At 34.5% G+C, this 14,549-nt stretch overlaps 1 protein-coding gene across 7 annotated transcripts in view; it reads right to left on the bottom strand.

Annotated features, from left to right (window-relative positions):
* Window positions 1-14,549, bottom strand: part of RICTOR (RPTOR independent companion of MTOR complex 2) — a 100,327-nt gene that overhangs the window by 52,344 nt on the left and 33,434 nt on the right. For 6 of the 7 annotated variants that reach the window (XM_059694895.1, XM_059694899.1, XM_059694896.1 and 3 more), the window contains exons 4-6: window positions 11,648-11,712; window positions 9,956-10,087; window positions 3,791-3,854 (exon numbers count right to left, since the gene is read on the bottom strand). In XM_059694895.1, coding sequence (XP_059550878.1) covers window positions 3,791-3,854; window positions 9,956-10,087; window positions 11,648-11,712 — 261 coding nt within the window. The remainder of the gene's footprint in view (window positions 1-3,790; window positions 3,855-9,955; window positions 10,088-11,647; window positions 11,713-14,549) is intronic. The other variant, XM_059694900.1, reaches the window with a different exon arrangement.

The following is a 14,549-nucleotide window of genomic DNA, read 5'->3' as shown; positions in this document are numbered from 1 at the left end:
ATCTATTATTATGCTTATAAGGAGCTTGTAAGAAAAATTTTCCTCAAAATAAAACGTAATGTATTCTGGAAAGTTAGTTAGGAAGCTAGGCCACTTGGCTCTCAGAGCTAAATCTACCATTAGTAAACTACTAGAGGCCCGATCACGAAATTCGTGCAAGAGTAGGCCTTCATAGCTGCGGCGGCTACCTTGGCCCTCACAGTCCTGGCTTTGTCCCGAAGGTAATACAGAAGGTTGTTCCGCTGTTCAGCCATTAAGTCTATTTGCATATTCCGCTTTTATTATTATAGATTAACTTGGCCAAATCAATCTTATCAGTGCTTCTGTTTCCTCATTTATAAAAGGATGCTTATGATCAGATGACTTCTAGAATTTAAAGTATAAAATCTTAATCTATGAAGCTCAAGTGCTGTGAAAAAGAATACCTATTATTTATTTATTTATTTATTTACAAATGAAATCTTATTTTCCAGGGAAATATATGCAAAGAAACTCTTTAATTCTGTGCAAATCAGAAAATGCTTTCCTCAAAAATCAGTGAGTACTCAATAAAGAAAAAGTGATATAATTCATCTCTCTTTAAAGAAAAGTTTAATAACCTTTTTAGGCATGATAGGACAAACAGATATAAACATATTAATGAGTAGGTAATAATTTATAAACTTCAATAAAGGAATTAGACAGAGTTCTCTAAGGGGAATATCTGAAATTTGATCTGAAACTGAAAGATGAATATAATGTAGTACATAGTAAAAATTAACAGAAAGAGTAAGAAAGAATAATGATCTTAACAGTGGCAAAGGGCAGCTTGTCCACACTTATCCTATTCCTATATAATAAAAGGGTAATATGCAAATTGACCAAACAGCAGAACAACTGGTTGCTATGATGCACACTGACCACCAGGGGGGCAGATGCTCAGCACAAGAGCTGCCCCCTGGTCATCAGTGCACTCCAAAAGGGGGAGTGCTGCTCAGCCACAAGCCAGGCTGACGGCTGGCAAGCGCAGTGGCGGTGGCAGGAGAGTCTCCTGCCTCCATGGCAGTGCTAAGGCAGTCTGACTGACAGCTCCTGGACTGCTAAAGGGCGCAGGGCGGGCTGAGGGGACCCCCCCCCCCATCACCACCAGTGCACCAATGTTGTGCACCAGGCCTCTAGTAATGGCATAATGATATAGGTCATAACTGGTTGGACCAAATGTTGGCTCTGAATGCCAAACTAAGAAGATAGTACATAATAATAAAAATAATTGTGGGCTAAATGGGTTTGGCAATCCAAAGAACTAAGTTCTTACAATGGATATGCCAATATCTTGCTATGAATAAAGGGCAAATAATTTCCCTAAATGAATCTCTTTTCAATTGTAAAACACAAAAACAAAACACACACAAGAAAACCTGATATATTATTAATCTTTTATTACATGCATTAAGAAATGATAAAGCAAGAAAATGATGACTTACAATTTAAAGAAAAGCAATAGCTGACCAGAGAAAAAACTATATTGAAAATCAAAGAGATAAGAAAGGATTGCCTGGACTGGAGAGACAAGGGAAAAAAATCACAGACATTGAAAAAGAAACAAGAAAATAAACAAGAACCTTCCGAATGATTGAAGTAAGTAAAAGTGAAGGAAAAGTAATCTGAGTATTCCTTAATTACTCATAGAGCAGTTATCCTAAAGCAACAAATATTTTTACTTTTAAAACTAAAATACTTTTACAAAAAATTTCAAACTTTTTTGCATGCATATAAAAAATCCTCAACAATTATAATATTATCATTAATTTCTACTACCTCAGTTGCCAAGATGTTACTGAAAAAAAGAAATGTTTGCTTTGGTTGTTAAAAGTACTAATGAAATTATAGTTCCTCAGGCCAATAGAGGCCACTGTTCATTCAGCAAGTGTGTTTTCCCTTTAACTGCTTTTAGCTAAACCAAGGAGAAATCCTGTGTCAGGACTCTTCCTCTGAGCTTATATTCTACCATCAGGTACAAGCAATGTTCCTGCTCTTAGATTCACAAACAGTATCTGCCACAAATTACTAAGTACTTCAGAAGATAACACACAAAATATAATTTTGTTATGGAGTTATTGTTTTTAAGAGTCTGTTTATTTTACTGGCCATTTTGTAACCTGTACAAAAATGTTTACAAAATTGAAATAAAATGTTCTTTAAATAATTTTTTAAAAGTGAATTTAATTGTTTGAATCCATTTGGAGTGGTCTTTTCTTCTGAATGCAATTTCTAGGGCAACAATTCTCAAAGTGTGATCTAGGAAACTAAGGGACATATTCAGGGGTTCTGCAAAGGTAAACTGTTTTCATAATAAACCAAAGACCTTATTTGTCTTTTTCTACTCTCATTCTCTCACAAGTATATATTGAAGTTTTCCAGAGACCATTGCATGTGTGAAAACACATCAGATTGAATACCAAAGCAAATATGATAATCCAGCTATCTTTTATCAAGACAAGCATTATTTGCAAAAATCTAATATAATGCCACTCTACTCATTTTCTTCTTAAAAATAGTTACTTTTATTAAAATGTTATTTATGTTTACATGTAATGATTATGTTATTTTTAATATGCTAACATATTTTAATGTCTCAATTTAATTCCTAATATGATAAATATTGACATAAATAACTCTAATAACCAAAAAGTTATTCTAGGTTCTTCAGGAACAACTTTGTTTTTTTATCTTGAATTCTCAAAATCATGGCAGTAGGAGAGATTGTATGAATAAATCAAATACATAAATCTAATTTTTAAATTTAAAGACACAAACTATGGTTCCTGTAACAAAAATTCATAATTTCCGATCTCACTCTTTAAAAAAATTACAAACATCTCTTAAGACAACTCATCCATTTACTCTTCCTTACTATGTTTACTAGTAGATACTATTCCTAACACAAGCTAGACAATTGGAAGAAAAAGGAAAAAGAAGGAATCTAGTTAATGTACAAACTCAACATTGCACATTCTGGAGCATGCACTGAATTCCAAGGTGGGGAAAGAGAAAAGCCAAAAAACTTAATTGATAAATAATTTTAGATGTTTTTACATTAAAACAAGCATACACTTCATGAGTCTCATGAATGTTTAGAACCAAACATGATACTTTAAGATGAAACATGATAAAATTCTTTCACAAGCTATGTCCTAACAAAGCTAACTCAGTTCACTGTTCCTCTACCCTTAGGGCCTCACATTACATGTAAGAACAAAAACTTTCTTAAAAGCCTCTCACCATAAGCATTATGGATTAACCTTAACAAATTCTCTTGCAGAAACTGAGATTTTGACTTTTTATCATACTCAATGGCCTGAATTCTTATTGCAGCTGCCTATAAATTGTATCCAAATTTATCTTCAAAACAACTATTGCAATTATTTGGGCATCCGTTTAATAGTATTAATTCCAAGCATATATTTAAGGGAAAAATCAAGGGAAGAAGCAAGTAGTCCTCTTTTTTCAATAACATATCAAAACATTAATTTCATTTGCATGTCTACTAAAGAAATACTCTTTACAATAAACATTTTATAAAAAATATTGCTCTAGCTATACCTAATAACATAGAATAATTACACAAATATTTATGCTCACCTCAAAGTTTCATAAATCTATTTAACTCATATATAATCTTAAAAATATTTACTGAGAATTTAGCTTTCAGTTTTAATAAAAGATTTCATAAAATAGTCTAAATCTAAAAATGCAAAATACTTAACAGGGAAACCATAAATCTGCCTTTACTTTTAGATATGGAGCATACCTTTCTGACTAATCGAAGTGCTTGTGTCCTCTCTACCTCGTTGCTCTGCTGTATGTCAATGCACCTAAATAATACACAAAATAATTATTGATAAAAGTCTTATTAACAAGTTTTTGTAAAACAATACCACTAAATCAGACCCATATTCATAATGTCAATATGGTATTTAAAAATGTTTAATACACATGAATTTGTAGTACCAGCTGATATTTAGTTAGCTTAAATATCTCTAGTGATAAATACTTACTATAATAAAACATTTCAAAACTATTTCATTTACAACTCTAGGAAATGCTATAGAATATAACAAGTAAGTCACAAAATTATATATGTCTATACAGAAATAATAAATATAGAGCAAAGTACTAGAAATCTACTGAGAAATATATTCATCTATCTTTGATAAAATTCAGATATTTTATAAAAAACTGTGAAAGGCAAGAATTTTAAGCTTACAATTCAGTTGTGATTTTAACCAAGGCCTAACTTTTATATGCAGGGGTTGGCAAAAGTAGATTTACAGTTGTGAGCATGTGAAAGTTTATTCTTGCATTAATTATTGTATTATTTTCCCTATGAACAATTGTTAATGAACTTTTGCCCCACCACTGTATTGTGACTGAGTTAAAAGTTTTATGTACTAGCCACAATAACTCTATTTTGCCAAAATATAATTTGAAATCTGAATGCACTCCAAAAATTAATGCTCAATCAAATATCACTTAATTGACACTTCTCTCTAAAATGTATTAAATTGTTCAATTTCTAGTCTCTGATTAAGTCATTTCACCTGTATTTACACAGGTCATTATTCTAACAAACACTTTATATATAGTTTGCTATGCAAAAGCATTACTTCTCTCTTTATATAATTAATCTAGAGCAGTTTTATTAAAACATAAATAGACATAGAATTCCATTTCTGGCCACAACAGAGAGGATTGGCTCAGACACACCCTCCTGCCAAACACAATTATAAAGGCTGAACAAACCACTTTGTAAAGACACCGTTAAAAGGGCAATGGATAATAATCCTTCTAAAGAGAAGCACAAACTCCACATTTTCACCCCGTGCTTTGTCACTGGGGGCCCTTGTCATTCCCTAGTTTTAGGGAAATAGAGTCCTAGCAGAAAGCGAAAGTCCTGTTGGATTGAAGGGACAGGTTGAACTTTGGGACTTGAGAGGGAAATCCCATAGAGAAGAAAATACAGGAAAGTGAGCTCAAATCTTCATACAATACCCTCTTCAAGGTACTTGCCAATTTCTATGTTGTACAAAAGTAGGATTAAAATCCAAGAAAGCAAGCAAAAAGCTACTGCTGACCTAGTACACTGCTGGTGGGAATGGAGACTGGTGCAGCCACTAGGGAAAAGAGTATGGAGTTTCCTCAAAAAAATTACAAATGAAACTGCCACTTGACCACTAGGAATACATCCTAAGAAACCCAAAACACCAATCAGAAAGAATATATGCACCCCTGTGTTCATAACAGCAAATCAGGAAACAGCCCCAAGTGCCCATCAGTAGACGAGCAGATAAAAAAGCTGTGGTACATTTATACCATGGAATACCATGCAGCTGTGAAAAAGAAGGATCTCTTACCCTTTGAGGCAGCATGGAAGGACCTGGAGAGTATTATGCTAAGCGAAAGAAGCCAGTCAGAGAAAGACAAGTATCACATGATCCCACTCATAAGTGGAATCTAATGAACAAAATAAACTGATGAACAAAATAGATCCAGAGACAGAGAAGCATGGAACAGACTATCAAATGTGGGGATGGGTGGGTAGGTGGGGAGAGATTAACCAATAACTTATATGCATATATGCATAACCCATGGACAGAGACAACAGGGTCGGAAGGCCTGGGGGGAGGGAAGGAGAAGTCATTGGGGAAAAAAGGGGACATCTGCAATACTTTCAACAATAAAGATAAATTAAAAAAACAAACAAAAAACCTACTGCTGAGAAGTTAAGAAACTGAGCAGAAATTTTAGCAGGTACATAATACCAAGATAGATGTCAGGCCTCAATTCTAGTCAAGGTGAAGAAGTTCTGCTGAATATCTACACTTTCATTTGAGATCAAATAGCCACTTCCTAGAGGAACGGCAAAGCTAAAACTGTCAGCATGATATGCCAACATTCCAGAATAAATCTAAACTCTCTTAAGGGAAGAATAACATGATCCAGAGCCAAAAATTTGGTATACAATGTTCACATCTAATCAGATAATATAAAATATGCTTTAAACAAATGAAGGGCCAAGTAAACAAAAAAGTAAGAAAAGAAAATGACAATAAAAACAACACAAGTGATTCACATATTGGAGTTGTCATTACAGGGCTCTATAAATAACTATAATTAATATGCTCAAGGAAGTAGAAAATAAAGAAATAGTAGAAACCTAAAATCTTTAAATAAGAGTAAAATAATAGAAAGACAACTAAAATTAAAAATTCAAGAGACTGATTTACTAGCAGGATGGAGGAATTAAAAAAGCCACACTGAAGCACAAAGATTAACAACAAAGAATGAAAGTATAGTAAGGGTATCAGACAAATAGGGGGGCAGTGAACAGATGAACAGATTCAACCTATATAGCTGGAGTACCAGAGGATAGGAAAGAATATAACACCACCACCAAAAACAACCATTTAAAATAGCCAAAGGAAAAAAAGACACATCAACCCTAGCTGGTTGGCTCAGTGGATAGGGTCCTGGGTTTGATTCCAGTCAAGGGCACGTACCTCAGCTGCAGCCTCCTCCCTGGCCCAGGACCTGGTCAGGGCACATGCAGGGGACAACCAATGAATGGGTTTGTCTCACACTGGTATTTCTCTCTATTTTTCCCTCTCTCTTCCACCAAAAATATCAATGGAAAAATATCCCCGGGAAAGGATTTAAAAAAAAAAAAAAAGACACATCATTTATAAAGGAACAACAAAAATGAGCAACAACTTATTGTGCAACAGGTAAAAATAAAATATATCCAAAAAATTTATTTGAAGCACTGAAAAATAGTAACAGGTCATTTTAAAAAGCCTTCAAATAGGAAGGCAAAGGAGAGGCATTTACAGAAAATAAAAGATGAGAGAATTTATCTCCAGTAACCTGCACTACAAGAAACAGTAAAAAAATTTCATCAAGCAGACAGAAAGTGATCCAAGATGAAAGTGTGGAAATGCAAAAAGGAAGACTACTGGGGCGCATAAATAATGTAGGTAAATATCAACTGTTGAAGTTTAAAACAATAACAATACTATCATGTGGGTTAGTAGGTTACAAATATATATAGAAATAATAAATATACTGAAAACACAAAAGAGAGGAGAAGATACAGTCAAACTATAAGAGGCTTCCTGCACTGTGCTGGTTGTAATAAAAGTGATAGACCTTACTATGTGAAGGATACATGTTGTTATCTCTACGGCAATTGCTAAAGACGTTAAAAGAAGAGAAAAATTCTTGATCATTCCAATAGAAACAAAAAAGGAGAAACACAAGAACAGAGAACATATGTGACAAATAGAATGCAAATAGCAAGATAGCAAACAAATTCAAATATATGAAAAAACTGATAACTAAATGACAAATGTATGGGTAATTACATTAGATAAAGTCCAGATACCATTTATATAAAAAACCACTAAACATAGTCTAAGCACTCCAATTAGAAGACAAAGATGTCAAACCAGAGTTAAAACCCAAAACAACACTTGATATTTATAGGAGACACTTAAATGTAAGGACAGAAAAGATAGAAAGTGAGTGAATGACAAAACACATATTATACAAACCCTAAATAGATGAAAGTTGTATAGCTATATTTAGATAACATGAACACTCAGAAAAGGAGTACTACAAGGGAAAAAGAGAGATATTTCATAACTATAAAAGGATTCGCCCAATGTGAAGGTTTAGTGATTCTTATTATGAATGCAATAAACTAAGCTTCAAAAAAGCAAGAACTGACACAAGAAGTACAAAACCAGAATAGTACTAATAGTACTCTACCTGTTAAAGAAATTGAGTCCATAATCTTAAAACTCCAATAAAGAAAACCCCAGGCCTACACATACTCACTGGTGAATGCTACTAATCATGTAAGAAAAAAAACAAGACCCATCTAACATAAATTTTTCCACAGAATATAATGAGGGCAAAACTTCCCTAGTTGTTTTATAAAGCAAATATACTTTTGCTGTCAAAATCCAAACACAGGCATTAGAAGAATGGAAAAACGAAGGCCAATAACTCTCTTGAGTATAGCTACAAAAAAATGCCACAAAATATTAGGAAACCAAATTCAGTTATACATGAAAAGGATGAGACATCATGAACAAGTGATGTTTACTTCAGGAACGCAAACAAAAAAACAGAAAAAATTCCTCTGAAAGCCTATATAGCAAGTTTCATAAATAAGGGTGAAATACTGAATTCTTGTAGTCTGAGTTAAGGAGCAAAACAAAGTTTTCCACCATTTCTAGTCAGTGCAATATTCTAGCCAATGCAATAAGGAAAGAAAAATAAAGATACAAGGATTGGAAAGGGAAAAATAAAATGGTCATCGTTTGCGATTAATACTTATGTAATAGAAATTCTAAAATAATTTTAAAAACAATTAGAATGGAAAGTGAATTGATTACATTAAATAAAAATATATAAATTATTAAAATATACCTTAAATAAACCTAACAACTATGTGCAAGATCTGTGCACAGAAAACTACAAAATGTTGTTGAGAGAAATTAAAGTTCCAAATAATTAAAGGTTTGGAAGATTCAACATTATTAAGATGTCAACTCATCCCAAATTAACCTAGAGCTTCAATGTAATTACTACTAAAATCCCAGAAACTTTTATGGAAATGGTCAAGATGATTATAAAATTCATATGGGAATGCAGATCCCAAAATAGCCAACAGACTCTTGAAGAAACACAGTTGAAAGACTTATATTAACAGGTATCAATATATTATCAAACTACAGTCATTAACACTGTGAGAAACTGGGGCAAGAATGGACAAATAGACCAACTAATGAGAATAAAGAGTGCAAAATAGATCCATATTTATCTGATACCTGATTTACAAGAGTGGCACTAATCTAGAAGTGAAAAAAACCTTTTCAACAAATTCTGCTCATATTTATTTGATAAAAATAAAAATGGCCATTACCAACTAAAATGTATTAAAGAATAAATTATTAAGGAAAAAACATAGAATACCATCTTCCAAAGAGATCTAAAACATTAAGCTATAAAACAAACAACCTCTACATTGAATTTTATTAATTAAGAAAATTGAAAGGTAAGGCAGAATGATTTGAAAAAAATATGCACAGCACAGCTGAAAGGAGTCACATACATAAGATATCAAGAACTCCTACACAACAAGATAGATAATCAAATTTACAAATGAGCAAAAGACAAGGAGGATACCCAAATATAAAAGGTGCTTAACATCACTACCCATCAGGGAAATGCAAATTAAAACCACAAAGGGAATTCACAATGAAAACCACAGTCAAAAGGGTATAATTAAAGACCGAAAATAGCAGGTGCTGATGAGGATGTGGAGAGACTGGAACTCTCAAACATTGTTGCTAAGAATGTAAATCAGGACAATCATGTTGGAAAACTGTTGGCAATAGCTATTAAAGCTAAATATACATAAACTTTATGACCCAGCAATTCCACTCCTACATATGTATATATCTGAGAGAAATGAGTGCATACACTAGTATATGCCCATCAACAGAATTATACAGAATGTTTAGGAATGCTTTATTCAAAATAGCTAAACACTGAAAACAAGTCAGAAAAACATCAACAGAATGGACTAACTGTGATCTATTCATAACATGAAATACTACACAGTGATTTGCAACATATGATGTTTAAGAACAGGAAAAACTAGTCTATAAAGAGAAAAGCCTGAACAATGTTTATTACTGGTTGAAGACACAAGGAAACTTGACTGGGATGCTGAAAGTGTTCTATATCTTATTCGGAAAAACAGGGAACTTGGCTGTCTATATCTGTAAAAATTATCAGGTTCACTAAATATTTGTAGTTTATGATAGGTATGCTAAAACTTAATACATATAAAAAACATATATGTTTTTAAAACATATAAAAACATAGACAGTTCCCAGAAAATTACCTGGCTATTAAATAGTCCACTTTCAATTTAAGCACCTTCTGCAGAATAGTGGAATCCTGGATGAGATATCGAAGAGCTCGTAGCCCTGCTGCCCGCACTTCTTTTGCTTCATTCAATAAAGCCAACCGCAAGCTGTTTGAAAACAGACGAAAAGTTTTGCTGTGCAAGTTTCAAATACACATAAAATTGTGGTATAAAATTCTTCCACAGTTGAAATAAGCAAAACTACTATTTATTTTACACATATAAAAATAATTTGCTGTAAGCCATGGAACTTCACTAGTGATATTTTTTCATCTGTGCTTCCTTGGTACATTCTCATCAATCAAGAAAATGTTGAGTTTTGTCCTATCTTCTGTAGTTTATTTTACATAAAAAATAGGACATTAAATATGCCTTTTTCACGTTGTAACACATATGCCACTATAATCTATTCCCCTTTATCTGCCTACCTGCTTCCACTCTAAAAAAAACCATTGTGTTTAAACAAGTAAAAATCTATACTAATAAAAGGGTAATATGCTAATTAGACTGGGAGACCTCCCGGACAAAGCCATGGTGGCAGGGCCGAGGCAGAGGAGGTTAGGGGCGATCAGGCCAGGAGGGGAGGGCAGTTGGGGGTGATCAGGCCAGCGGGGGGTCGGGGCAGTTGGGAGCAAGCAGGCCAGCAGGGGGGGCCAGTTGGGGGCGAGCAGGCCAGCAGGGGGGAGCAGTTGGGGGCAGCTGGAGGCGATCAGGCCGGCAGGGAGGACAGTTTGGGGAGAGCAGGCCAGCAGACAGAGTGGTTAGGGGCAATTAGGCAGGTAGGCAGGTGAGCGGTTAGGAGCCAGCAGTCCTGGATTGCGAGAGGGATGTCTAGCTGCCAGTAGAAGGACATCCCCTGAGGGGTCCCAGATTGGAGAGGGTGCAGGCTGGGCTGAGGGACACCACCCCCCCTGCACAAATTTTGTGCACTGGGCCACTAATATTTTATAATGACAATAGGCACAAATTATATCCTTTTAATTCCTAACCATACCAAAAAGATGGTTATACTACTATTAGAGGCCCAGTGCATGAATTCGTGCATGGGTGGGGTCCAGCTGGCCCACCCTGATGGGGGCTCATGGGACCGGGCCGGCAGGCAGGAGGGGCCATGGGCAGTTGGCTGGCCAGCCCCACCCCCGATTGAGCTGGGGGGGGGGGCCAACTGGAGGCTGGGCCAGTTTGGCGGGGGGTGGGGGGGGAGGGCAATCAAGGCCCAGATCAGGCTGGTTGGTTGCTGCAGTGCACATCATAGCCACAGGTAGTTCTGGTTGTTCCACCGTTCCGGTTGCTGGGTTTTATATATATATATGTATATATAAATATATATATACATATATATATATACATACATACACACACACATATATACATAATGTTATGCCTTTATTAGTGGGCATGAGCAAATCAAGTTTGCCATTTAGAAGTTTAAATTGAAGAAGTCCGGGTATTTTTCAACATTAGCTTTGGTTCTTTATATTTCATAATTACAAAATATTAGAACAGGATAACAAACAAAAATTGGAAATCCTGAATTTTTCTAATGTTTAAACAACTGTTTCTATAAGACCAAATATGAGATATTAAAGTATCCTAATTTTAATTTAAAATTACTAAAACTGATTAATACTAAAATCCAGAAGAGAGAAGAAACTGAGCTACACTTACCAAATTATAATATCCTCATAGTTAAAACCCAATTTGTCTTCACTGTGGCCAATATCACAAAGAAGCTGTCAGAAAAAACAAAATATGTATGTATTTATTATATATTTTTGTCTATATACATTACTCCTTTAGATTGAAAAATAAAATACTTTTAATAAATTTTTTAAAAAATACAATTCTAGCCCTAACCGGTTTGGCTCAGTGGATAGAGCATTGGCCTGCAGATTGAAGGGTCCCGGGTTCGATTCTGGTAATGGCATGTACCTTGGTTGCGGGCACATCTCCAGTAGGGGGTGTACAGGAGGCAGCTGATTGATGTTTCTCTCTCATCGATGTTTCTAACTCCCTATCCCTCTTCCTTCCTCTCTGCAAAAAATCAATAAAATATATTTAAAAAAAAATACAATTCTATAGTTCAAGGATACAGATTTCTACTGCCTGATGGGTGGTAGAAACCACTGAGCATTGATCCAGGAACCAAGAGGTCACTGGTTCAATTCATGGTCAGGGCACATGCCTGAGTTGCAGGCTTGGTCCCCAGTTGGGGGAGTAGGCAGGAGGTAGCCAATATATGACGTTTATCTCGCATCGATATTTCTAGCTCTATTCCTCTCCCTCTCAAAATCAATTAAAAAACATCTTTTTTAGAAAAGCAAGAAATTGTTCTTTAATATAATTATACCAGACTAGAGGCCTGATGCACGAAATTCATGCAAGAGTAGGCCTTCCTTCCCCAGGCTGCCGGCACCGGCTTCCCTCTGGCACCTAGGACCCAGGCTTCCCTCGAAGCTCTGGCTTCATCCGGAAGGATGCCCGGTCTAATTAGCATATTATGCTTTTATTATTATAGATAAGAAAACACACTGTTGATGGGATTATAAACTGAAAATATTTTGTGGAATAAACTGAAAAAATGCACCAGGATCAGAAAGTACTTTTGATGATTTATATTAAAATAATCTAAAACATAAAGCATAATATGCTCAGGACATTATTTACAGTAGTAAGGCATTAGAAACCAACTTAAGGAGGAATTCATAAAGGAGGAATCTTATGCAGCTATTAACATCAAAAAGAGAAGCACAAGCATAGGTGATTATTTTCTTCTCTGCTTGTCTGTATTTTATAAATGTTTACAATAAATATATATTACTTACATTATATGTGAGTGTGTGTGTCTTAACAGTAACATTGATTGACAATTAATCTTACCATCCCTAGAAAACTAAGTAATATTTTTGTAAATGAGGACAACTTAGGCTTACAGATGGTCATGACTTCTTGAGGCCACAAAGCTAGTAAGTGGTAAAGCCAGAAATCAGACTAAACCAGTTTGAATTCAGAGCTCACTGTGAAAAATATTACTACAACTTTGTGCTGAAATTATTTACACAGGGAGAGGGGAGCAAAGTTGGATATTAAAAAAAAGAATACCTAAATATTACCATCTCACTTTATTTCTCTAGCTTCAAAAGTGGTATGAACCAAGTCTGGAGAATCTCACTCTGGCTAGATACACAATTTAAACACATAAAATGAGTAAATAAACTTAACTATCATTTGTACCGGAACAGCTAACTAAAAACATACATTTAAAACTTGCCCATTTCCAAGGATTAGAACGCACACACACAAAAATACACTTATCACTATTAAAAACAATTTAGTATGCCCTGGTCAGTGTTGCTCAGTGGTTATAATGTTGGCCTGAACACCGAAGGGTCCCAGGTTCAATTCCCAGTCAAGGTCATATACATGGTTTCAGGTTTGATCCCTGGCCCTGGTCTGGTACATGTGAGAAGCAACCAATCAATGTGAGGTGTATCTCTCTTACATGGATATTTCTGTTTTTCTCTCCCACCTTCCCTCTCTCCCTTCCACTCTCTCTAAAAATCAATGGGAAAAATATCCTCTGGTGAGGATTAACAAAATAATAATTTAGTATTTATTTGAGATTTCTCAGATATTTCATAATACTAGCATTGTCACTATGTGGTACTACATATTAATAAAAAAGAAAAATCAGAACTGTTTATGATTGTAATCATGGTGTTATTACTCAGATCTTGGACACACTCTAATTCATAAACTTCATAGAAAAATGAAGCTAAGAATTTGTTTATATAAGACATTGAGCTTTAAAAATGGGAAAAGTTACTTTCTTAAAACAATGATTTATATATGTATCAACTAAATTTCCAAAGAGGCAATATTTGCATTCTTCTTCCATAACGGTAATGAATGTTAAAATGAAATGTTCTGATATCCTAAAAGTAAATATACAAAAGTCTTGTCCTGTCAAGTGTTGGTTTCTCCTCTAAGTATGTACTTGGTCCTCATTTCCTGAATTATCTTTTTCACACTTGCTAAATAGATTAGATTAAGAGAACATAATTTCCAAATTACCCACCTTCTCAGATCACCGACTGTTCACTATTTTACATTTGCTCTAGTTAGCAGTTTTGGTGGAAAAGTAAAACAAAATTTAAAGTTATTTCTATGATCTCATAAAACACAATTTGGGAAGTATTTAGAAATAAGTATTTTCTGCTACCTAATATTAACAAATTTTAATTGCAAGAAACATTTCTGAGGAAAATGTCTACTCAATTGGAAAATGGAAAATCACAAGTAACAACTACAAAGAACAATTTACAATGAAACAGCATATTAGTCATAATCCATGTCTTTTTTTCAGTGACAGCAAGGGATGCTAGGGCTATGCTTTTAATGGTGGCTAAATAATGCTTTCAAGATTTTTCAGAATTATAGAAGGATTTATTGATCAATCTCAAATCAAAATACCTTGTTTGAATCAGAATTACCCCAGAGACTAAATTTTCTACACATACATAATTTACATATATCAGAAATAAGAAATTAGAAGATATTACTAAGAGCC

This window comes from Myotis daubentonii, chromosome 4 (assembly GCF_963259705.1).
Source record: "Myotis daubentonii chromosome 4, mMyoDau2.1, whole genome shotgun sequence".
Classification (NCBI taxonomy): domain Eukaryota; kingdom Metazoa; phylum Chordata; class Mammalia; order Chiroptera; family Vespertilionidae; genus Myotis; species Myotis daubentonii.
This window is presented reverse-complemented; position numbering and strand designations above follow the sequence as displayed.